The sequence below is a fragment of the Microtus pennsylvanicus genome, chromosome 11, assembly GCF_037038515.1.
Source record: "Microtus pennsylvanicus isolate mMicPen1 chromosome 11, mMicPen1.hap1, whole genome shotgun sequence".
Taxonomy (NCBI): Eukaryota; Metazoa; Chordata; class Mammalia; order Rodentia; family Cricetidae; genus Microtus; species Microtus pennsylvanicus.
The window spans coordinates 67006707-67031668 of NC_134589.1; the positions used below are offsets into that span (position 1 = coordinate 67006707).

General features: G+C 39.7%; 1 protein-coding gene across 1 annotated transcript in view; it reads right to left on the reverse strand.

Moving 5' to 3' along the window:
- Positions 1-19756, reverse strand: part of Meikin (meiotic kinetochore factor) — a 38513-nt gene extending 18757 nt beyond the window's left edge. Inside the window, exons 1-9 of the mRNA XM_075989597.1 lie at positions 19651-19756; positions 19463-19556; positions 18743-18827; positions 17041-17098; positions 12037-12162; positions 8692-8811; positions 7553-7592; positions 4863-4927; positions 441-517 (exon numbers count right to left, since the gene is read on the reverse strand). Coding sequence (XP_075845712.1) covers positions 441-517; positions 4863-4927; positions 7553-7592; positions 8692-8811; positions 12037-12162; positions 17041-17098; positions 18743-18827; positions 19463-19556; positions 19651-19756 — 771 coding nt within the window. The remainder of the gene's footprint in view (positions 1-440; positions 518-4862; positions 4928-7552; positions 7593-8691; positions 8812-12036; positions 12163-17040; positions 17099-18742; positions 18828-19462; positions 19557-19650) is intronic.
- Between the last annotated feature and the right edge of the window lie 5206 nt (positions 19757-24962).

Below are 24962 nucleotides of genomic sequence, written 5' to 3' on the forward strand. Positions count from 1 at the left end.
CAAGCACACAAACAAAAAAACCAATTATCTTACTTGAATGATATAAAGAAACAATACAATTAACAAAAGCCTTTCAAAGTTCAAAAGACTTCCCCAGAGAACTTCAGATTCCAGAAGATTATAGTCTTCAGCATAAAGTACTGCTCTGGTTACAGAGTAAATTTCTTATTTGTACCTCAATGAATAATGTGTACCTAGTCATTGAAAGGAAATCAGAAAAAATGTTAAAATACATTTTAATTCTCTTTTATTAAACTTACATAATGTATATATTTATGTATGGTATGCATAGGGTTTTTACAAATTGAGTAAGTCTTATATTCCAAAATGAGTTTTTCTATTACCTTAAATACACAGAAAATAATTTCTGAATGTGTTAATAAAAATCACATCTTTTATTGGTGCAATTATCTGTATAGTTATCCTGCTTCAATACTTGCTTTTTTCTTTGCTTTTTTGGTGGTTGGAGGGCCAGTTTTCTCAGCAAACATAACCTCAGAAATTGCATTTTCTACAAATGAAAACATAGTTTGATTCTATTTAACCAGCTATTAATTAAATACAGACGACAGAGAACTCAAATTCAAACCCAACCCAAACCCCGGCTTTTAATGACTTTACCTCTGTAAAAGGAAGAAAAACTTAATGTATGCTGAATAATCTAACTTGCCTCAGATAGAAGAAAATATTCCCTTAAAAATTTAGGTCAGACAGGGCTGCACTGGCTGCGCTTGCAGGGGCCTGGGTTTGATCAGCACCCACATGTGGTTCACACTCTTCTGCAACTCCAGTTCCAGGGAATCCAATGGCCACTGCAGGCACGGTGCACACACACAGTATACACATATACATACAGGCAAAATACCCATACCCCAACACATAAAGTAAGACAAAAACCATCCCAGAGGTCCATGTTTCACAGAAGTAGAATACACGGTTTACTTCTGAGTTAGGAGGGAGGTATGCAGTGCAGCTCTTTATTTCTACTCCCCTGTATTAAGCACTGCCTTTCTACTGTGATCTTCCTAGCAGCGTTTAGTCATTTACTTATGAATGCAATGAGGTTTCTCTGTTGCCCAGACTCGTCTTGAATTTCTAGGCTTAAGCCATTCTCCTGCCTCAGTCTCCTGAGTAGTAATGATTCCACGTACCTGCTACTATACCTGACTCTATCAACATTTAAAACAAACTCAGGCTTGGCCTATGCTATTCCGACTTTTCCTGTGCTCCATATTGCCTCCTGCAGCACATCTCACTGTAGCTGCACTTCTTCAGAGAGCCACCCATACTTGACTTCACTGCCTCTCCTCCTCCTGTGTACTCTCAGATTCAAAGCCGTCCAGCAAAAACACCCCTGTTCTGTCTCACTGGATCTTCACAAGGTGCTGACTGTCTCCTGCTTCTGCTCCTCCCCACATCTCCCTCCGTTCTCTACTCCCCAGACTGAGTACAAAGCAACAGTACTCACTGAGTGCTGGCACTGTGCACACTATGCATATGATCTGGGTTTAATATTGCACATCCAGCTTGTCCTTACTCTCTGCACCACTACCCTGATTTGAGGCACCATCTTCTCTATAATTCATTGGACCCTTATTTACCTAAAATGTAAACCTAGGGTCATTTGCTTAAGATTTTTTTTCAGGCTTTCCATTGCCATCAAATTAAAATTCAAACTCTTTACTTGGACATATAAAGTCCTTTTTATGATTCATGATCCCCCAGCCTAAAATATTTTCCAGAGAAAATATAGGATTCTCAGTTAAATTTGAATTTCAGTAAAACTTTAGTTAAATAATCCAGCTTAATAGTATTTATTTTGCAGTGTTTGAAGCATACTTCTATCAGAATATTTGCCATTTACCTGAGTTCAAGCTTAATGCATTTATTTGCTAAATCTGGAAACTCTGGGGGTTAATGGATTACTTCTATCATTTTCATCTCCCAAGGTGAAGAAGATTCGTAGGTAGATTTATGAGTTTGTGGGAGATAAAAACTACTACCAACATTTTGTAATAAATTAAACAGAACAATAACAAACATGGGAGTACTGAGGATAACCTCTGGACAACTGGTTTGTAGTTCCTAAGATTAAGACCAGGTTAGATCTGGATTATGATCATTCTTACTCCACAGCTTTCATTCTAATTAGTCTGATTACTTTAAATTATTTTCTACCTCATTAATGTATGTTATACAATGATGTATTATTATTATCACTATCATCATCATCATTACTATTATTAATAATTATTGAGACAGAGTCTCACTATGTAGTTCTACAAACACAATCTGTAGACCAGGCTGGCCTTGAACACACAATTATCTGCTTGCCTCTGCCTCTAAAGTGCTGGTATCTAAGGCACGCACCATCATACCCATCACAATGAATTGTTACTTAAAGCATACTTTAGAATGGTGACATTCAGTGGATTAACTGCCAGCTTCATGGGGCTGTTTAAACTCAACTGAAATTAAATAAATTCTAAAATTAAAAAAAGCTTTTAAAATGAATATGTGTGTGTGTGTGTGTGTGTGTGTGTGTGTGTGTGTGTGTGTGTGTGTGTATGATTGCTGGTTTACTCTGTCTTGAGTCTTCTCATGGCTTCTGAGGTACAGCTCTAATGCACCAGCCACTAAGCCTAGGCGTCACCTGATGGACATTTCCTTCTTTCCCTCCTTCTACATATTGAAGTGTTACATTTACATTCTTCTTATTAGTTTTAATTCATTTTTACTTCCATATGATTTCACCTAATTCTATGTCATCAAAACACCTACATTCCAATTCCAAATAGATATCAGAGTGTGTGCGTTTGTGTATAAAAACAGCCTCTGTCCTGAATTCCAGAGTCATATATCACAAACTACCTTGATGAAAGTGACACTTGAAGCTAATGCACCTCTCTAGGCTGAATTATTTTATTCAAGGTTGTATATACAAAGGTCACAGTACTTCCTCAGATAGAACTGCCTTAATTTCTCCATTTAAAACATCATACCTAGGGGCTGGCAAGATAGTTCAGTGAGTAAAGTCACTTACCAGACAACAAGCTTAGAAACATGAGTTCACTCTCCAGAACCCACATATAGGTGGGAGGAAAACAGTAGCTCCACAAAGTTGTCCTCTGACATCTACACGTGTGCCGCCATGTGTGCGCCTGCCACATGCACCCACACACAGTAATAATAGCTTACCCAGTCACACTCTTTACCCTGCTTCATTTCCTTTCATTGCTCTTATTTATATTCTTATACATACTCTATTTCTCTCATACAATACATCCTAACCACAGTTTCCCCTCCCTCCACTTCTCCTACTTCCCCTGCCACATCCCCTCTTCCTCAAATCCACTCTCCCTCTCCTTCCCTTCAGAAAAGAGCAGGCCTCTAAGAGACAACAGCCAAACAGGACAAAACAAGATACAATAATACAACAAGGCAAAAGCCCTCACATTGAGGCTGGAGAAGGCAACTCAATAGGAGTAAAAGAGCCCCAAGAACAGGCAAAAGAGTCGGAGATACATCCATTCCCACTGTTAGTAGTCCCACAAAACCACCAAGCTTACAGCTATAACATACACAGACATGGTGCAAAGCCATGTAGGCCCCATGCCACTTTAGTCTCTGTGAGCTTCAGAAGTGAATATAAAAATTTTTATTTCTCTAGTCCCTTGAATGTGATATTACAAAGCGAGTTTCCTTTAATTTCCTCGTGCTAACTGTCTAGAGTATAGGCTCAGTGTCTAACACTATAATACTATTGTTCAGAATACTATGAGCTTAATCTTTTCTCTCTCCAAGACAGGATATCAACTGTTTAGCTCTAGTTGTGCTAGAAATCACTATGTAGATTAGAATGAACTCTCAAAAACAATTTCTCAAAATGAAGATTTTAATACTAAACTATGTATTTTTGATTCATATAAACATTTGAAATAATTATTTTTTTGAAGAAGAAACAATTCTTCGATTTTGCTTTCAAATAAATAATATAAAACTTCTTGCAAGAAATAAAGAAAACAGGGGCTAAAGGGATGGCTCAGTGGTTACGATCACTGGCTGCTGCTCTCCCAGAGTACCTCAGTTCAATTCCCAGCACCCACATGGCAGCTCACAACTGTTTACAACTCCAGTTCCAAGGGATCTGTTCCTCTCTTCTGGCCTCTGCAGGCATTGTATGCACATGGTGCACAGGACACATACAGGCAAAACACTCATAAAAATAAACCTGAAAAAAGAAACAAAATAAAAATCTAATCTAAGACTGAGGCTAATAAGTACATAAATGTCTTGCTATGTTCACTCCAATAATAAATTAAAGAGTGCCAGTAATGCGAGACATTTTGTTGATCCTAGCATTTTCCAGTCATGACATGTGGCCCCAATTGTTCTTCTACCACTGAACCTATAAGGGCAGAGAAAATGTGTCACTTCCCACTGGGGTATACAGCAATGCCTACTATAGAATATTTTAAGTATATTTCTAATAAAAATAAACAATAGGTTGTGTATGAATAGTAAAGACCCATTTTCTAACCTAATAATATTCTTTTCTTTCTTTCTTTTCCCTCTCCCTCTCTCTCTCCCCCCCCCCTTTCTTTTTTTCATTGAGATGGGGTCTGACTATGCATTCCTAGCTGGCCTGAATTTGCTATGTAAACCAGGCTGGCTTCTAACTTGCTTGTTTTCTGAATGTTGGGATTAAAGGTGTACACCACCACCACAAGCAGCCAAATCTTTATTTTTAAAATGCAACTGAGCTAAAATGTTTCCTGGAGTACCTAGTTTATTAATATATGGTATGCTGTAGCAAAGGTAAATATGTAATCATTTAAATAATTAGTGCCACTAATTATTACCTGATGCTAAATTTGAAGTATACTTTGGTTCTGAAGAGATATGTGGGGCTTCTAATGTCATCTCTCTGTAATAAGAACAAATTAGTGATATTTTCTAATCTTTTAGTAACTTTCAATTATCCTCAAATTATACTGAAATTAAAGACATGCAATTAATTATTCTGTAGGAAAATATAACTAGTCAAAAATGCATCATATTTATAATAACAGATAACAATAACATGTATGTACATGTTTATGTAGAGGAAAGTCCTGGTGTTTAGAATTACATAGACCTGAGTTAACCCTGGTTTTACCACTCATACTTCAGTGGCCTTGAGAAAGCTACCCAACCTGTCCTGAGTCTTACTTGCAAAGAAATTGCCAGGATGTTTTTGGTGAGGACCCCAAACATAAGTGATATTTGGACATGAGTGTCTTTTTCTCTTTGGCACTTCCACAAATGAGACTGCATTCCATTCTGACTAAACATGCAGGAGAGGATAAGTTAGTACAAGAAGATCCAGGCTCAGTATTCGCCCCTAAAACAAGTTCTGAGAAAGACAGATTTCCTTGAAGACAACAGAGTTGAAAACCAAATGTGAGATGAGACTTTTCTAAATTCCTGTATTAGTTAACTGAAAAGTAGAACTCAGTAAAGAGCCAACTATCTTTCTGTCATTTCTCTTTAAGCTCTTATTTCCAAATAGAGCTGCCTTGCTTCTGAATGAACCTTCATGTGAACTATTTCTTACTGGGCATTTCAGGGACACTGAGTTCTCTTCAGATCACATAACTCTCCCGCCTTTCACTAATGCATCTCAGCTGCCCTATGAATAAACAGCTATTTTTAGGGATGAAGACTCCAGTGTAGTGACACAACTCCACACTTCTGCTATGACACGTAAATCTCTCCCTGCTCGGGCCCAATTCAGACTCCTGCTATGGGGACAGCAGCCCTGCCTCCGCTTCTCTAGTTCTAGTCTCCCACTGCCAGCTTGCCACACACACTTGTCTGAAGCTGGCTTCCTCTGGCATTGGATCAGTGGACTTTCTCCAGTCTGTAGGCTACCTTTCCATTTTCTTGAGTTTTCTATAAGTATTCACTGAGGGTTAAATTATTTTACATTTCTCACAATCTGCTTTAGTCATGATGAAAACCTTTCAGTGGCTCTCAATATCTCTGGGACAAAATAAAAATTCCACCCTCCAGGCCTTTCACAGTTCAGATCGTGGCCAGCCTCTTGAACTCAGATGCCATCAATTTCACAGACTCTCAGGTCAGTACACTTACCCTGAACCAAACACTTCCTCTAATAACACACTTCTCCTTGGTCTTCCCCACAGCAATTCTACCACTTTTTTTTTTGCAAGAACCTCAACATCAAGCAATATTGGCATTAATTAATAATAACTACCTCCACAATAGTTCCTCCTAAAACAGAGCTTTTTAATAAGTGTTTTTGAGACAATTATACAAATAATCCATTGTTATTATTCCTAGGAGCCAAGAGAGGTCAGTGTGTTCTTAGAGTTTTAGAAAACTACATAAATCATCAGTGCATATCTTGCGGAAACTCTCAATGTTATACTGAATAGTGCACATGGTTAGGATCGCACAAACCAGGGCTTAAAGCCAACTTATGCTACATTTTGGCAATTCACAATGAATTGGTTTTTTTCTTTCATTACCTTTCATTAGATTACCAAAAATCTAAGAAATTAAAAGTCTAATTCAGTTTAGTTATATGATGGAATTATCTGCAATCCACAAGAATTGAATACTTTCCCTGCAATACTACTTTTATTGAATACAAATTTAGACAGAGAAAAGTACTTTTCTATATTCTTTCACTATGACAAAAATCACTTTGGTAATTGTGCAAGGACTAAACTAACCTACCAGTTTGATAGATTTACAAAAAGTCAGACTAAGAGAGAACCAAAGAAGGGAAGAACAGGCTTGAAATGATTATAATCAGCACACAAAGGTAGGTATCCAAAGCTATGAGAAGATAATATGAATTAATAAATGCTTGACTGATAAATTCTTACAAAATGAAGCCTGATTCAATGTTAACAAAACAACTTTGATAAGACAAAAATATACCCAATGATTTTTATTAAATGTTACTTGACATATGCGCTATTAATTCAAAATGATAGAATCAGCCTTGGCCATGATCTCTCCCATCCCACCACTGGCTCTAACAAAGTCTTGCTACTTCTACTTGCAAACGTCGTAGGAGCTCAGCCTCTTACCTCAGGCCCTCCTCTGGCTAGTCCTCCTACCTAAAGAGCTCTTTACCCAACTTGCCCTTCTTGTAGATAACTCTCAAATGATGCCTTTCCAATGGGACCTCCACACCACACCATTTAAAGTAGCAAGCTTCCACTCCAACACTCCAGAGGCCATCTTGCTTTATCTTTTTTGATATCATCTTTTCGACACAGCAAGTGGCACCACATTTGCTTGTCTATTGTCTATCTCCCCAAAATGTAATGTGGATTTGATGAGGACAGTAATTTTGTGTTTCATTGATTTTACTCCTTACTATATCCCAGCAATTAGAACACTCCTGACTAGAGTAAGTGATCAGCAAATACTGAATCAAGTTTATCTGAGTTTGTGGAATGGCAATCATCACTATCATATAACTCTTATAATAAAGGGTTTTGAAAAGTACAACACCAAAATTTTTAGTTCTTACATTTTTCTATGGCATTCCTCATAGTTTTCGTGAGAAGAACCTACCAAAGGGGAGGAGGAAATCAATCCATTAGACATAGAGATAATCCAAAGGCATGTAAGGGGCTAAAATTATCCTGGATAAAATATTTCTCTTCCGCATACACACTGACTGAACTTCTGATTTTATGTTTAACTGTTTTATCGTGATTCTCATATGTGTCTCTTAAATTAGGCAAAGGTATTTTGAAAATATCAAAGTAAAACATAAAAAGTATTATGAAGTGTTATGAGATACATAAATATTTGTGTAGTTCTTTATAATCTGAGTACCTTTCACAACTATTATCTTGGGAATTTTACAATATCCAAGTCAGTCAGACACACCAATTTATTTTTCCCCATTTCACCTATATGGAAACAAGGACTAGGCAGTTACAAAACCCACCACCTGCCTTAGGTATTTAGCTGAATCAATGATGTCCAGGTACAGTAAGAAAGCCTATCTCAAGCTGAGATAGACCACGGAGATGAGTAAGGGCAGACAGCTTGCCAAGCACGCCCACGGGCCTAGGTTCAGTCTCTAGCACTGTAAACATCCAACAGTAATAAAGAAGATTGGACTGGGGTGGGAGAATTATTAGTCAGTAAAGTACTGAGCAAACATCCACAAGGACCTGAGTTCAGTCCCCAGGACTCATGTTGTGGAGGAGAAGACCAGCTCCCAAAAGTCATCCTCTGATCTTCACATGTATGTCATGGCACAATATATGTACATGTACTCAATCCACATATTAAATAAATGTAATTTTTTAAATTAGGGACTGGCAGATGGTCCATTGATAAAGGTGCTTGCTGCCAAGAATTTGATCCCCAGGACTTGTCAGGCTGTTTTCTGAACTCTATATGTGCAGTATGGCACATGCAAATGCTCATGCATACACACACATGCATACAGACACATAATAGATAAGTAAAATGTAACAATAAACTAGAAATCCTTATTACTAAAACTATTGTTAGGTATTATTTGTAACCAGAAGCAATCTTGGCTCATAGGTTTAGATTATAAGTCATTTAGAATAGAAAAAAACTACTTTCATTTTCCAACATAGATGAGGGATTTTCTTCATGAGAGAGAAAAACGAATGTAAAACTCACTTAGAATTGCTGAGAGGTCTGAGAGCTGTGCCACCTTCTCTACAGCCACTGCATTGCTGGTGTCTAGAAGAGTGGAATTCTTGCAGGACTTGTACTCTGGCAACCTGGGATGCTCACAATCTAAAAAACAGAATATGTCATGGTACATACCATACACTCATGTATATGAATGTGTGTGTGCTAAATAAATAAATATAATTTCAAAGTTTTAAGATGACATAAAACTTTGAAAAGCCTACAAGTGACAGATTACTCCATGCCCCAAACTTAGGTCCTATCCATTCCAGACTATGGTAATTGAAGGTTTTGGATAGAACAGAACACAAGGATAAGTCATGATGACATCAAGACAAGAATCTACAGCCCAGGCCAGTTCTCTGTCCTTGCATGTCTTCGCAGAGATCACTGAGCTACAGAGTCGCAGCATACACAGAACTGGCTGACTCTCGGATTCTCTGTACTCCTCTCCATCCATTAAGCCTCATGCCAGTGAGAAACATGGTCACACTGCCGCTACTTGGATTCAGTTTTAAACTTTCTATTGACCGTGGCTATGTAAGAATATGCTACACCTGTTGCATCCCTGTCCACAGCACACTATCATATCATCAGATAGTCTTCTTATGAATGGAAACTGCGAATTGAACCTAGGACCTCACGCAAGCTGGCCAAACATTCTACCACTGAGATACATCCCCAGATATATTAGATATTCAATGTAGGTATCACGATGATAAAATACTACAAAAATCTTATTCTTTTGGTATACCATGCAATCTTTTGGTTTTCCTGAATCAGTGTTCCCTTATCTTCACAGATGGTTTAATTTTATATGTATTTCATTCTCTTAGTCTTTTTTTGTTTTTGAATTTCAAGACAGGGTTTTTCTATGTAGTCCTGGCTGTCATGGTACTCACTCTGTAGACCAAGAAGGCCCCAAACTCACAGAGATTTGTCTGCCTCTGTCTCCCAAGTACTGGGATTAAAGGCGTGCACCACCACCGCCTTGCAAGACTTTGGAATTTTAGAGAGACTATGAATATTTTAGAGAAACTCTAAACTTTGAAAGAGATTTTAAATGTTTTGAAGAGATTGAACTTTTCTTACTCTTTATTTTTGTTTTTGAGACAGGGCCTCTCAATGTATCCCTGGCTGTCCTGGAACTCACTATGGATGCCAGGCTAGTCTCAAACTCACAGAGATTCACTTGCCTCTGCCCCAAGAGCTAGGATTAAAGGCGTGTGCCACCATACATGTCAAGAGACTGAACTTTTTTTTTTCCAAGACAGGATTTCTCTGTAGCTTTGGAGCCTGTCCTGGAACTAGCTCTTGTAGACCAGGCTGGCCTCAAACTTGCAGAGATCCACCTGCCTCTGTCTCTCAAGTGCTGGGATTAAAGATGTGCACCACCACTGCTTGGGAAGCGAGTGACCTTTTAAAGTATCTGAATTTTTAAAGACTGTGACTTTTAAAAGTTGGAATGTTTTATAATGTGATATTAATATTAACATGTCAACTTGGGGGCAAATGACAAAAGAAAGGTTCTAGTTGAATAGTGATGTGACTGTATGCTATCAAGTTGATAAGGGGTCAATTATGTTGGCTAGTTTTATATCAACTTGACACAAGGTAGAGCCACCTAGGAAAAAGGAATCTCAATTGAGAAAACGTCCCCACCAGACTTGTCTGCAGGCAAGCCTGTGGGACATTTTCTTGATTAAAGATTGATGTGGGAGGGCCCATTTCATTGGTGATGCTGTCACCCTTGCGCTCTAGGGTCCTGGATGGTATGAGAAAACAGGTTGAGTGTGCCAAGAGGAGCAGGCCAATAAGCATCACTTCTCCATCAATTCTTGCCTCCAGGTTCCTGCGTGGAGTTCCCAGTTTGACTTCCCTGGACAGACTACAAGCTCTAAGATGAAATAAACCCTTTCCTCTATAAGTTGCTTTTAGTAATGAGGTTTATCACAGCAATAGAAAGCTAAGACACCAGCATCATTTGTTGAAAAGGCTATCTTTTCTTCAATGTGCATTTTTTGGTGTTATTTGCCAAAATTCTCATGCCTGTAGCTGTACAGGCATCTATCTGGGTTCTTTCCTTTATTTTTATGATGTATATGTCTGTTTAAGTACCAGCATCATGCTGTTCCTATGACCATGGTTCTTTAGTTTAGAATTTTAAATCATTGTTAATTGACCTAAAATCTTTTGTGTCTCCCCACAAAGTTAACTAGGATATGTATTTTTTTTCAGAATTGTAAAAGCACAAAAGGATAAGTCCAACCAATTAAGCCCATTTCCAGGCCTTTATTCATTTGTTCACTGATACCCTGTTGCCCAAAGCAAGCTATATAGCTCACCCAATGTGAAAAACTAGAAAACTACCACAGAGGAATGAGCAATTTAGACCAACATATCAAAAATCACAGCATCCCTTTTATTAACAGATCCTAGAGCCATCTAATCCATAATCCCTCTGACTAAAACCATCCCAAAAGGTTATCCCAGCATTTGGGATGTTAAGACAGGGGAACTCAAGTCACTTCAAGTTCAGCCTGGTTTACATAGTAAGGCCTTATTTCAAAAGAGGGTCCCTTTGAGTAGAAAGGAACAGTCACAACATCTGCCATTTAAAAATGACATCAACATATATGTGTATAACTGGGCAAATATAGTATACAACTGTACGGTATATATATATATATACACACATATAACTGTACAAACATTAGTCACCATTAGTTTGTACAGTTATATACACATGTAACATGTTCATGCTTGTACATGTTCTGTCATCATGACTCCATCCCTTCTATCTAAGTTTGCCCTCCCTCTCCCCCTCCTTCACTAGGTCCCCTTTGCTCTAGATTCTCCTTGTCTACTTTCAAGTCACCTTTCGGTTTTATTTCAACATATGAGAGAAAATACACAATACTTGTCTTTTTGTGTCTTGATTAGGATTCATGACTTCTTCTTTCCAATTCACTGTGTCTTTATGAGTTTGATTTTGAAAAGAAAAAGGCAGGTTCTATTGTTACAGGAAGTTGTAGAGAAAAGCCTATGTTGTCTTCCATCATCAACCAAAGGCTCTATTTATAATAAATAATAAATAACTGTGAAGAAAATTCAAGCAAGGATTTGGCCTATTTAACATGTCATATACTGAAGAATAAGAAAACTACATGAAATAAAAGAAAGCAAATAGAGGTGTACAATGAGGGTATGGATATTTAGAGAACAAATACGCCTTCACCTCCATTAAGTGCAAATATATCCACTGTAAGATGTATGGACAAAGCAACAGTTTTACAGCACAGCCAATTAAGGATGAAATCATATTCTTACTCAAATAGTCTGATCCTCTGAACAGCTCAGGTGATGAGAAGCTATTCTCTTCAGTACTCTTTGTATATGAGTCTGTGTCTGAAGAGCTCAGGGGACAACTGGAAACATCGTACTCTGAAGTTATCCCTGTAAAATAAAGCGAAACAAAAAAAGTTGAAAGGGATAAAGAACAGAATTAAAATCCCAAAAAGGCACATCTGTAGAAATGTTTTATATATATATATATATATATATATATATATATATATATATATATATATATAGTCATATAGCAAGAATTTAATATTGACTTCACACACAATTAAGAAATCATAATATTGTCAATGATTTTGATTTAAATCTTAGACAAACAAATGCTTTGATATTGATAAACACATTATAATCCTTTTTGACGGTTTCCCTAAGTTTTACTTTTTACGGCCCACTCCTTTTTCATTTCATCTGTAATCCTAGCTCAAAAATTCAAGTTCTATATGCAAGCAATTCACTAGCTAAGAAGAAAAAGGATGAATCCAGCCATTCCATCCAAAAAAGGACAGACTAAAATAAGACAGAATGAAAAGCAGACAAACAAAAGACTGAACAGACATCCTAGAAATACTCAAATGTATATGCATAACTGATTTTTATGAAGACATGTAAGTAGTTTAATGAAGAAAGGAAGGATTGTCTTTTAAACAAATTGTGTTAGAATAACTCTGTATGCATATGTAAAACCATAACAAACATAGGGTGTGTGACTTTGTGGTAGAATATTTGTGAAGCCCTAGGTCCAATCACTATCATAATAAAAGCCCTTCATCCCTAAAAATAAAACTCCAAAGAAAACAAAACAAAAGTTGAGCTGAAGAGATGGCTCAGCAATTAAGAACACTTGCTTTCTTGCAGATGACCTGTATTTGGTCCTAACACCTGTATGGCAATACAGCCACCTGTACCTCCATTTACAAGGAATCTAAGACATCCTCCTCGCCTCCTTGAGCACCAGGCACACATGTGGTACAAATACATACATATAGACACTCATACACATAAAAATAAATTTTAGGAAACTTAAATTTTATACTCTAAGAAACTAACACTAAGTTAGGCATGTTGGTGCATGCTTCATGGAGAAGGGTTGTAGTCCTACCTACTCAGGAGGCTGAAGCAGGGAAATATAGAATTTAAGGCCAGCCTAGGCAAATTAGTGAGACATTTCCTTAAAATAAAAAGTAAAAAAAAAGAGATCTGGTGGAAAGACACTGCAAAAGCAACATTATAAATAGAAGAGCTACACACTGTGCGGCAATCAGTGCTCATACAGGACTCTGGTACACCGACACACATCTTTACCTGGACCAAGGCCACAGAGAAAGCCAATCCTTAGAGAAACTCAAATTGCTCTGCCAGCAACAACAGGATAAGCACTATCACACACACACACACACACACACATACACACATACACACGCGCGCGCACACACACACACACGCGCGCACACACACACACCACTACCCTGAGAACCATGTGAACACAGGAGCTGACCTGGATACAAACCTGGGGACACAAGTATACCTAGCAGACTACAAACTGGTGGAAAAGCAGTTTGAGCTCAGGTAATATCCAATTGCAAAGGTTAATCCAAGCATGCACAGCATACAACCCTTACAGCTTGTCCTCATTCCTACTTTTCTTCCCTTTCCTCACTTCCTCTTTACTATTCTTTTTTTAAATTTGAAACAGGATCTTACTATGCTGCCCTGCTGTCCTGGAACTCACTATGTAGAATAGTCTACGCTGAAACTCAGAGATCCTACTGCCTCTGCCTCCTGAGCATTAATCCTCCTGAGTCCACCATGTGTGACTTTTTTACTTTTTATTACTAATAAACTTAACAATCTTTAAATTACTTGCTTTTTCATTTAATCTCCTAGCTCCTTAGTGAGAATGTAGGCAAATTACCCAGTTGCTTTTTATTGTACTTTAGTATCTGGTTTGTAGTAAAATTATTCTTCCTGTTATAGTTGTCTGCTACTCCCCTATCAATGATAGTGGGGAATCATAAGCCCAAGAAAAGACCATCCATAAAGAAGATCCACATGAAACAGAACAATGAATATGGAAAAAAAACAAAAAACCCAATGATAGTGGGAAGACTCATCCATTGCATCAGATACACAAACAACACAGAAACATACAAAATGAACAGGTCAATACAGCACTTTCAAAAGCTTGCAACTCTTCAATAACTAAAACCAAAGATAGTAAACTAAGCAAAAAGCTAAACAAATGACTCAAAAGTTCATTTTTTTTAACAACTTCAGAGTACTCAAACAAGTAGATGATGAAACAAGGAAATCAAGTCAGGGCCTAGATAAAAATTTCAGCAACATGAATGAGAACCTCAATAACCTGGAAGAGAAACTCAGCAAGGAAACTGAAATTCTGAAGAAAAACCAAAACAAAACAAATGTTGGAAATTGAAGAATTAATTCAGGAAATTAAAAGCATCACTAATATGCTAGGTCAAGCATAAGAAAGAATATCAGGGATCAAAGATGAGGTTGAAGATATACTATACTCAGAAAGAAAAACATAAGGATATCTATAAACATCCAAGAATTCTGGAAAATGATCAAACAAGAAACCAAATCTAAAAATCCAAGAAGTAGAAGGGTAGGAGCTGAGATAATAGCCATAGGCATAGAAAATTAGAGTAAAATTATTCCAAATCTAGTCTCTTTGGAACTTCAGTGCTGGTCAGTCAGCTGACATGCATGCCTCCTTCCCAACCCACAATCCTGGCACTGCTAAACCAATCTATTTAGGGTCTCTCTTCACTGCTACAGGACAAGGAAGCGTGAAACAGAGCTGTACCTAACAGGGCTTTAGGCATGAAGTGGTAGTTGTATGAAATGGTAGTTGCTTCCTTTGCTCTTCAAACAGTAGACACAGCAGAAAAGCCAATGGCTCTTTGTGATACTCCTCTTTTTCACAACCTTCCTTTAGGAATGCCTGCAGTTCTGCTTCAGGAAACCTATTCGCTGGTATTCCTTAATGGTATCATAAGAATCTGCGGCAAGTGTAATAAAAAGGCTGGGAATCATGGAAAAGAGCAGTAGCTGTGAGTACAGACAGCGGAACAGTCACAGAGATGTTCCGGTGGGGCTGAGCAAAGGCTGAAGCGGCTAGCCAATGCCACACATGCTGCATTTTCTTCTTTACCAAGAGATTTAGGAATACCTTCTGTAACTTATACTAATAACAATGGATCTTGTGAACAGTATATGAGAAGCCAAGAAAATCACAATAAAAAGCATCAGACAGCAGGACACACTAAAGCGTTTCCTCAGTGGGGCTAGATACTCTCACGTCTTTATATGTCTCCATGTCGGTACTAATCTCAAAATAGACTTTGCTTCTGTGAGCTTTCTTGTCAAAGGAATCATATTATGAAAGACCTAACAATCTGGTAACAATCTGGAAGAAATCATCTATAGGTCAGTGTCTTTGGGGTAAAAATTTTGTATTTGTAGGAGCCAAAAAAAATTCCAGTCTGAACAATGAATGAGTCCAGTGCTGAAGGCACAATTAGAAGTCTAAGTAGGCGCAGCCTATTTCATCAACACTGTCAATATTCAGGGTCTCACTGGAAGAAAACATGGGCCCTTTCTTTTAATGCTGCATACAGGTTTTAATCCAATTCTATTGTCTTAATTTTGTCAATAACTGTCACCGGGGAAATTTTCATTAGATGGCGATATGACTGAAAAAGCAAAAACGATGCTGTCATTGAGTGTCTCCTTGAGTATATATGATGCACATATGCAGCCATAGTCATTGTGCTGGATAGTTTTATGTTAACTTGACACAAGCTAAAGTCATCACGGGAAAGGGAGCCTCAACTGAGAAAATGCCCTCGTAAGATTGGACTGTAGGCAAACCTGTAGGGCATTTTCTTAACTGGAGATTGATGTGAGGGCCCAGCCCAGTGTAGTGGGTGGAGCCATTCCTAAACTAATAATTCTATAACAAAGTAGGCCAAGCGAGCCATGGCAAGCCAGTAAGCAGCACTCCCTTGTGGCTTCTGCCTCAGCTCCAGTCTCCAGGAGCTCATCTGAGTTCCTGTCCTGACTTCCTTCAAGATGAACAGCGATAAAACACATACTCCTAATAAACCCTTTCCTCCCCAGCTAGCTCTGGTCATGTTTCATCACAGCAAGAGTAACTCTAACTAGGATAGCCATCTTCATCTACACCAGCATATTCTCTCAAAAGCCAAGTTTTTAAAAGCAACAGCGTTCTCTTCTTTGAAAGCAAGCACCACTGATTACACCAAATTCAACAAGTTATGTGGTGACTGCACTATTTGGAAAATCTACAAACCCAGTTCCCATGGAATCTGGCTTGATATTTTTCACAAGGGTTCAGGAAACAAAACTTCAGATTTCCTCTTCTATCCTCTCACCTCAGAATCAAAAGGTGCCATTGCATTTCGCTGTCACCCTGGGCCCACTAGGGCCAAAACTTGGTTCCACACGGGCAGGTCCACTCCTCAAGGCATGATGCTGCCCTGTGTTGCAGGAAGATGATCCCATCCGTGTGTCAGCTGTACCTGCCTCTGACCTGAGCTTAATTGCTCCGGCCCTGCTGTCCAGCAGTGTGCCCTACCATGACTCCCCCAGCTCAGGGTGCCAGGAAGGCCTGCAGGAAGACCTCTGTACACGCTGTTTCTTTTGCATGGATTTCTCTTAACCATCTTTTGGCATAGCTAATTTCTGTTCCCCTTCAGCTCTCAAGTCAATTGCCAACCAAACATGGAAGCATAATTGATTACATTCAAGTCATTCTCTTTTATAACATGTCATTTACTGGTGTAAATGTGCAGACATTAAGAATGAGGTCTAGAGCACAGTCAGAGGAAAGACAGCTTCTCTTGTGCTGAAATGAGAAGTCGAGAGATGTCAAGGAGAGCACTATGTTTGCAGAAAAGACAGAAAGCTGTAATCTGTTAGTCTTACCTGAGACCAGTTCACTACTTGATGAGCAACTGTCAATCTCGAAGTCCTTAGTCACTGACTCCTATGTGGAATAAAAATTAAAGATATAGTACAAATTATGAAATAGATATTTTAATTTGATTTTTTGATATTTGATTTGAAAATGAGCATCAACTTTGTATGTTAATTTCATAGATCTGTCGGAATACTGATCACAGACAACATGCTATTTAACACGGAATCTAAAAATAAATATTAGATTACTATGAATAAATATGGGGAACTAGCACAGTCAGCTCACTATTAAGAGATAAAGTAAGACAGAAAGTAAGTATTTTTCTGACCACCTAGGAAGGGAGGACTTTTTCTCACCTTTAAATAACAAGTGGAAGCCGGGCGGTGGTGGCGCACGCCTTTAATCCCAGCACTTGGTAGGCAGAGACAGGCGGATCTTTGTGAGTTTGAAGCCAGCCTGGTCTACAAGAGCTAGTTCCAGGACAGGCTCCAAAGCCACAGAGAAACCCTGTCTTGAAAAACAAACAAACAAACAAACCGAAAAAAGCAGACTAAATCAGAAGAAAAATGATATAGAAGTCCAAAATAACAAAATTAAAGACTCATAAGTCAATGGCAATACTTGCTATGTGTGTAAAACCATCTTCAGTATATAATGAACAGATACTTCACAGCAGAAGAAATACAAGTGGACAAGAGTGAGAAAAAAGTCCTGACTTCATCAGCAGCCGAAGAAACGGGAGGTAAAATAACACACAGCTTTCCATCTGTCATCAATTTGAGTAAGAGTGTGCCAATTTGCCCATAAGAATCTCAAAGTGTCAAACACATCTACCCTCTGGCCTACTGCAAAGTATTTATCTTAAGTAACAACTTTAGGTGCACACAATCCTATAGCAGTATGTCTATCAATACCCACAAAGGCAAACCTTGGAAACTCGGGCTCCCAGTCTCTAGAAAAGTCAGACATATTTTGGTATATCTATTTAGATAAAACACTATGAAGACATTAAAATATTATAAATACCTTAAGACTATTTAAAAATAAGGTAATATGTAAGTTGTAAAATGTTTTTAAAGCAGAGAAAAAAGCAGAAAGAAACATACAGCAATTTTAAGCAAGTTTTATATATACTATTTTTAATATTTAAATCATCTTCACAAAATACTTCACCACATACTGTTAAAACATAATGCAAAAAAAATCGTTTTTTAAATGTCGTATGTGAAACTGCCATCTTCTAAACACAGGCCTGGTGACCTGAGGCAGGACTGTAAGTTTAAAGCCAGCTTCTGCTGTGCAGTGAGGTCCTGTCTCACAAAGCTAGATTATAATAAAAGAATATTAGCATGCTCGGCGGCACACTGAGTCCTTAGTGATCAGTCATGTTTCTAGTTGCTAATGGACAAACTCAAATGGAAAACAGGCTTTAAAATGTTAAGATTTTGAATCTGCAAAAGAGAACGTTAACAAATAACATTTCCCCAGTACTCACTAAAAGATCTGAAAAAGACGGAACTGTATAATTATGAACCTACTTAAGTGGAATGCTCAATGCTCCCTAGGTGTGTGTGTGTGTGTGTGTGTGTGTGTGTGTGCATCAATGTAATAAAAATAGTAGAAACTATCCTTCTATTGTGAGGTGCATCAGCTACTGCCTGTCTCTACCCTAAGTGTATGTAAGAAGCATAGGAAGAACATACATACACTCAATGGAGTTATCTTCTTATCTGGGGTCTCTTTGCCAGGGATATTTTCTTGCAGGCTTTCCCCTCCTGTAATACTTAACTGACTGCAAATAAACAAAACAGTTCAGTTTACAGCATCTGGGTTTGACTGTGTCTTGTTGTAGTTTAAAATCTGAGAGTTCCTTTAAGGAGAGCTTAGAGAACTGACTGGGATTTGCACCAAAAGCTGAATGATGCTGCAGACGCTTTCCTTACAGGTTCTGTCTCGCCTTTAAGTAACGTGGCAAGCCCTCCATTCATAAACCGAATCTGTCTGGACTGGGGACTGTAGCTCAGTTTGGTGGAGGGCCTTAAACCACAGCGTAATGGCACAAACTTGTAATCCCAGATTTGGGAGGTGGAGGCATGAAATCTATCTGTTAAGGTCAACCTCTACTACATAGAGAATTTGAGGCCAGCCTGGGCTATATGAGATCCTGTCGTTCATAAATATAGATGTGTGCGTTATCTGTAAACGTATATAAAACCTAACACACACATATATGTGAGAGAAGGGCGTGTACGGGAATGTTGTGTGCACACCCCCTTCCCCCAATTTCTGGGTCTGCGTTTTAGGAGCAGAGCCAGCACATTCATTTCCTCCCTTGACTCCTTGAATGGGAAGCTATTAAGCAGAAGCAAAACCTAAAACTTTCTGAGAAAGCCAAGTTGCCCTGGGCTGTTACCCTAGGTTACCCACCTTGGCAACTGTGAGCTGCTACCTCTGGACCTGTTCAATTCCTCTTTCTCAGTAATCTTCCGCAATCCCCGCTCTTTGCCTTTTCCCTTCAGACCTGCGAGAGGGTGCCACGTTTCAGGGGACCTGCTCGTGCCCCCACTCAACCCCGGCCAAGGCCCACCCGCCACCCAGGCTTGCTGAACTTCGACCTGGAGGGACCTCAGTCTTCCCAGGGACGGCTAGGTCCGGCTTCGGGGTGAGGTTGAGCCTCTCACCATCCCTCTTCTTGCGGGTATAAACCCGTCGAGGCCACATGGCCACTCCACCAAAGCCGGAGGGCCCTACACGCCCCATCTTGTCCATCGCCTTATTGAGGAACTGGCCACCCACAGAGCGACGCCCTGCCGCGACGGCCTGTCTTAGTACTACTTTTATAGTCGCAAAGGTTTCTGGGAAGATGGTGGGCGGCTCCGGTCACGCCCTATTGCCGCAAAGCAAAGCCTGGGCTGTGAGAACTGACCCAAGCTCCCTAAGTTTTAAATGCACTTGTGCACGTGCGCGCACGCACACACACACACACACACACACACACACACACACACACGCACGCACGCACGCACGCACGCACGCACGCACGCACGCACGCACCTGTGTCCAGCAGGTCATTGCTTTTAGTGGGAATGACCCAACACCTGTAACTCATACAGTGCTGTTCTGAACACCGCCTTGACACCCCCAACCGCGGAGTTTGGGGTTTCTGTGCTTAAGGAATGAAGATGGGAGTTTAGCCTCACTCAGTGCAGGAAGACAAAGGGCAGATTTGTTAGTGAAGGCTCCATCTGATAAGCATATTGAGCACGTGGCAACCATCTTTTTAGTCTTAAGAAAACGCAGCCTTTGACAATATTGAAAATGCGGTCTGTAGCGATGACATTAGGAAGAGCTCGAAGGCTTTTCTGTGCCTCCCCAATGCTCTGTACATATGAGGACTTTGTTAACCACCACTCTTTTCGTTTGTTTTGTTTAGAGATTCAGTCTGTTAGTGAACCTGGAGCTCACTGATTTGGCTAGACTGCCTGGTTGGCACACTCCAGACATCCTCTGGTCTCTGCCTCTCCAGCAAGGTGCTTACAGATGCACACTGCCCTGTCAGCTTTTCTAAGAAGATACAGGGGATCTGAACTCAGGTCCTCTAGTTTATGTGGAAAGCACTTTACCAGCTAAGCCATCTCTTATCCTGAGATCCCAATGTATGTAAACACAAACTGAATTTTCATAATAAAATTACACTGAGTTTTACAACTGAAAATCAGCCCATGGAAACATTTATAGCAGTCTATTACTCATCAAAATATGACTTTGTAAATAGCAGAGGGATCTTTATGGGCGTTCTTGCCTGCTTAGATGTATTGGTGCTTTGAGTCACTGACTTAGTGTTGGCTGAGCACCTTGCTGCGTTAGGCACTGTCTTGGCGACATGAATAAGTAACAACGGGTCCTTCAGTCAGGGATCTTACAGTCTTGCTGTCCTCTGAGTAGTAATCACAGTCCCAACATTCTCTCTTGAGTCACACCCATAACAAGCAAACAGGCAGTCTCTCATTCAGATACCAAGTCTCCTGGCTCCTCTCATTGCTTTGGGGTACAAACAAACAACCCACTGCAGTTCTTAAATGATGTGTGGGAGCCTTGGAACTCACCTGCCTCTACCTCCTCAGTGCTGGGATTAAAGGCATGCACTACAGTGCCCAACTCCCTAAAGGTTATTCCCTGCCCCCTCCCCTCCCCGAATACAGTTTTATATAGCTCAGGCTGTGTAGCCAAGAATGATCACAAACTTCTGATCTTCCTGCTTCTACCTCCTAAGAGCTGTTATTACTGACAGGTGTCTCAGTACCCAATTATATTCTAGTGGTTCCAGCCTTGGTGCAAACTAGGCAAGCACTCTATTGAGATAGGGACCCATTTCCCCAAAGCCAATGAAAGCATTCACCAAGTGCTAACAAGTAAAGTTTTTAGGAACTAGGACCTGTGAGATGTCTTAGTAGATAAAAACACTTTGTCTTGAGGTTTGGCAAGATGGTTCAGTGGCTTAAGAGCACTTCCTGATATTGGAGAGGATCTGGGTTCACTTCTCGACATTCACATAGATGATTAGAGTAATCTATATCTCCAATCCCAGGGTATCTGATACCTCCTTCTGGTTCCTGTGGTACAATACATACATACAGAGAAAACTCTCATACACATAAATTTTTTTTAAAAAAATCTTTTAAAAGTGTTTTTTTTTGTGCAAAATTGACAATTGCACCCCCAGAACCCACGATATAAGAAAAGAACCAATTCATAAAAATTGTTCTCTGGGGGCTGGAGAGGTGGTTCAGTGGTTAAGCTCTGGCTGCTGTTGCAGAGGACCCAGGTTCAATTCCCAGCACTCATACAGATAAATATAATATAAATGTCTATCACTCCAGTCCTGGGGGATCCCGTGTGTAGGGCCATATTAAAAAGCCCATATTTCTACTTCATATGGCAGCTAGAATTTCAGGTAAGTTGCACCTGCCACACAGGTGGTCACCTAGCCTTCCACACTGACGCCATTCTAAACAAACGGTCAGGATATGCTAATGTTGTCCTGCTCCTTTTTTGTAATTTGGAGGACACCTGGAAAAGAGATGTTAATTCAGCCTACATGACAGAGCTGGCCTACAGAGCAGGAAGATGGGAAGGTGTGACCAAGCAGGCATAGATAGGTGTGGACATGACCTCAGACATTCACCTGGTTACCTCGGAGACAGACTACTAATGAATTTCCCCCTCAGTTTACATGTTGGTATAAAAGCTGTTTGGAGAATATACGCGGGTGAATTTTCAGGATGTGAACTCAGGATTTCATGAGGGATCACTGAGAATCTCCCTCCTGATAAACCCATGTGAGTTGTGTCTTTATTCCCATGCCTCCCTGCTGGTCCAAGAAATAATTTATGGTCTAGGCTGGCACTGGACCCCATGCCCTTTTCTCACCTCCCTGGACACAGACATTCCTACACACAAAATAAAAATAATTTTTTAAAAGTTGCCCTCTTGCCTCCACATGCATGTAGGCACGACACACACTTTCCAGCTGAGGGAACCAAGTCCCAGGAAAACTCATTAAGGCAGGTGGTTGCCATAGGTAGCATAGCTGCCTGGGCATTTGTCTAGCAAACTGGTCATGCTTTCATCCCTCCTAATAGAGAAAGGAAAGAGGCAAGAGCAGTAAGGAGAGGTGCCTGCAGTTCTTAGTGGTAAAGAGAAGGGAAGAAACTTGAGATAGAATGTTTTGTTTACAGCCTCCCCTCGAACCACCCTACAAAAGACAGACTGGAAAGATGGGCTGGTGATTAAGATCACTGGTTGCTCTTCCAGAAGATCAGGGTTTGTAAACCTGTAAACACTGTTTACTCCAGTTCCAGGGGATATGATGCCCTCTATTGGCTTCCATGGGTACTGCACACAGGTGGTGCACAGACTTAACACCAGAACCAAAATAAAATACTTTTAAGGGAAAAGAAACAAGTTCCCCACAAGAAAGTGAGGTAGGCAGAGACATCTCAACTCAGTCATCGCTCTCTCTTCTCCATCTCCAAGAGCAAACAGCCTGTGCAAGTATTCACAAATGAGGCTTCCCGGGAACTTCTTCCACTCGTCCATTTCACTGCTCCCACCATAGGCCCAGAGCACCACTGGCCATGTTCAGGTTCAACACATGTTGAGTTAGACTAGATTAGCAACAGTCAGAGATCTGCACTTCTATGGGGAAACAAGGTTCAGATGTGGATGAGACTTCTGAAGAAGGCTTTTTATTATTATTTTTTTTTGTAAACAACCAGTGTGTGGGGTTTGCAGTCCTTGAAACCCAAAGAGAATCTAATGGCATCATCTGTTTGTTGTGCGCTTGTTTTATTAATGGAGTAATACACTGAGAGGCTTTGTTACAGTGATATCCATGGGTGTCAGGGAGCTAAATGAAAGCAGTTTAGACGTGCTTAGATTACAAGAATGGAAGAAATTACAAAGATAGATAAAAAAAATAAACTATAGCTTTAGATACTGCAGTCATAATTCAGTGAAACATAAATTAGGGCCATGGGGATTTTCCTTTAATAGACATTTCTTGAGCACCTACTGTTGGCTATACTCTTTACACTGAAGCTAAAACCTGAAGCAACTGTCCCAGTGGGGATGGGGCAGAGAGACTATCAACCAATGAATCACTTGGAAAGCTTCTAAGCTTGAGCTTATATTTGTTTTGTTTAAATATGCGTATGTCTGTGCCTGGGTGAGTTTCATGTGTCCCATGTAGATGCAGGAAAGTGTGGAGGCCAGGCTAGGGCATCAGATGCTCTGGAACTGGAGTGACAAGCACAGGAGTTGTGAGCCACGATGTGGATACTAGGGACCAACCCCCAGGCCTCTGTATGAGTACTGAGTACTCCCAACCACTGAGCTATGTCTCTAGCCCTAAAGCTTAATTTTCAAAGAAAAATGGCAGAAGTTGAGCCAAGGCATAGAGGCAGAAGGAGAGTCATTGGTATGATTGGAGCCAAGACTCCATATGGAAGTGGCAGGAGAAGACACAGTAGTCTATGTGAACTGAAGCAGGGAGTCAGAACTTCATTCTGGAAACCATGGGAAGGATTCAAAGAAATAATGGAAAGAAAAGCATTGTGACCAGATTTTTAATTTAGAAAGATGTCATGGCAAAACCTGGGAAAGTGAAGTGGAACCTTGAAGACTGCTTTCATAAAGCCCTGTACTGTTTCAAACCAACAACAAAGGTGGCTTAGACTATACAAATAGTTGTGAGACCAGAGAGAAGCAGATAAAAGCAAATACGTGAGGACAGGATCTGCACAGACTTGACGTGGTAGAGTGAACCATTTTAAGAAATTTTGTCTTTGGCCAGGCAGTGGTGGTGCATGCTTTTAATCCCAGCACTTGGGAGGCAGAGGCAGGTGGATCTCTGAGTTCAAGGTCAACTTGGTCTACAGAGCAAGTTCCAGGACAACTGAGGCTACACAGAGAAACCCTGTCTCGCAAAGAAGAAGGAAAGAAAGAAAGAAAGAAAGAAAGAAAGAAAGAAAGAAAGAAAGAAAGAAAGAATATCTTTCTTTAACTTTATAATTGATTTGACGACATTGTGGAAATGTTAAAGACCATCATCATGATGGAAAAATTTGAGGAGTTATTGTTCTTTGGAAGACTGAAAATTATTTAAATCTAGGACATGTTTGGTAATAGCAAGGTGGATTCCAGCAAAGGCCTGCACAAAGGATAGCCTCTGAGTGTACGTAAGTTGTCCATAATTAATTATGTCTAACTGCTTAAAGTTTGAGAACACTTACAGGTGATGAAGAATATGCTGATGCAAAAGTTTCATGCTTGGGTACTAAATATACCATATAGATGATTATCAAATACATTCCCATGAGGTAATTGCATCATATAAGCACAGAATACAGAAAGAAATTATAAACAA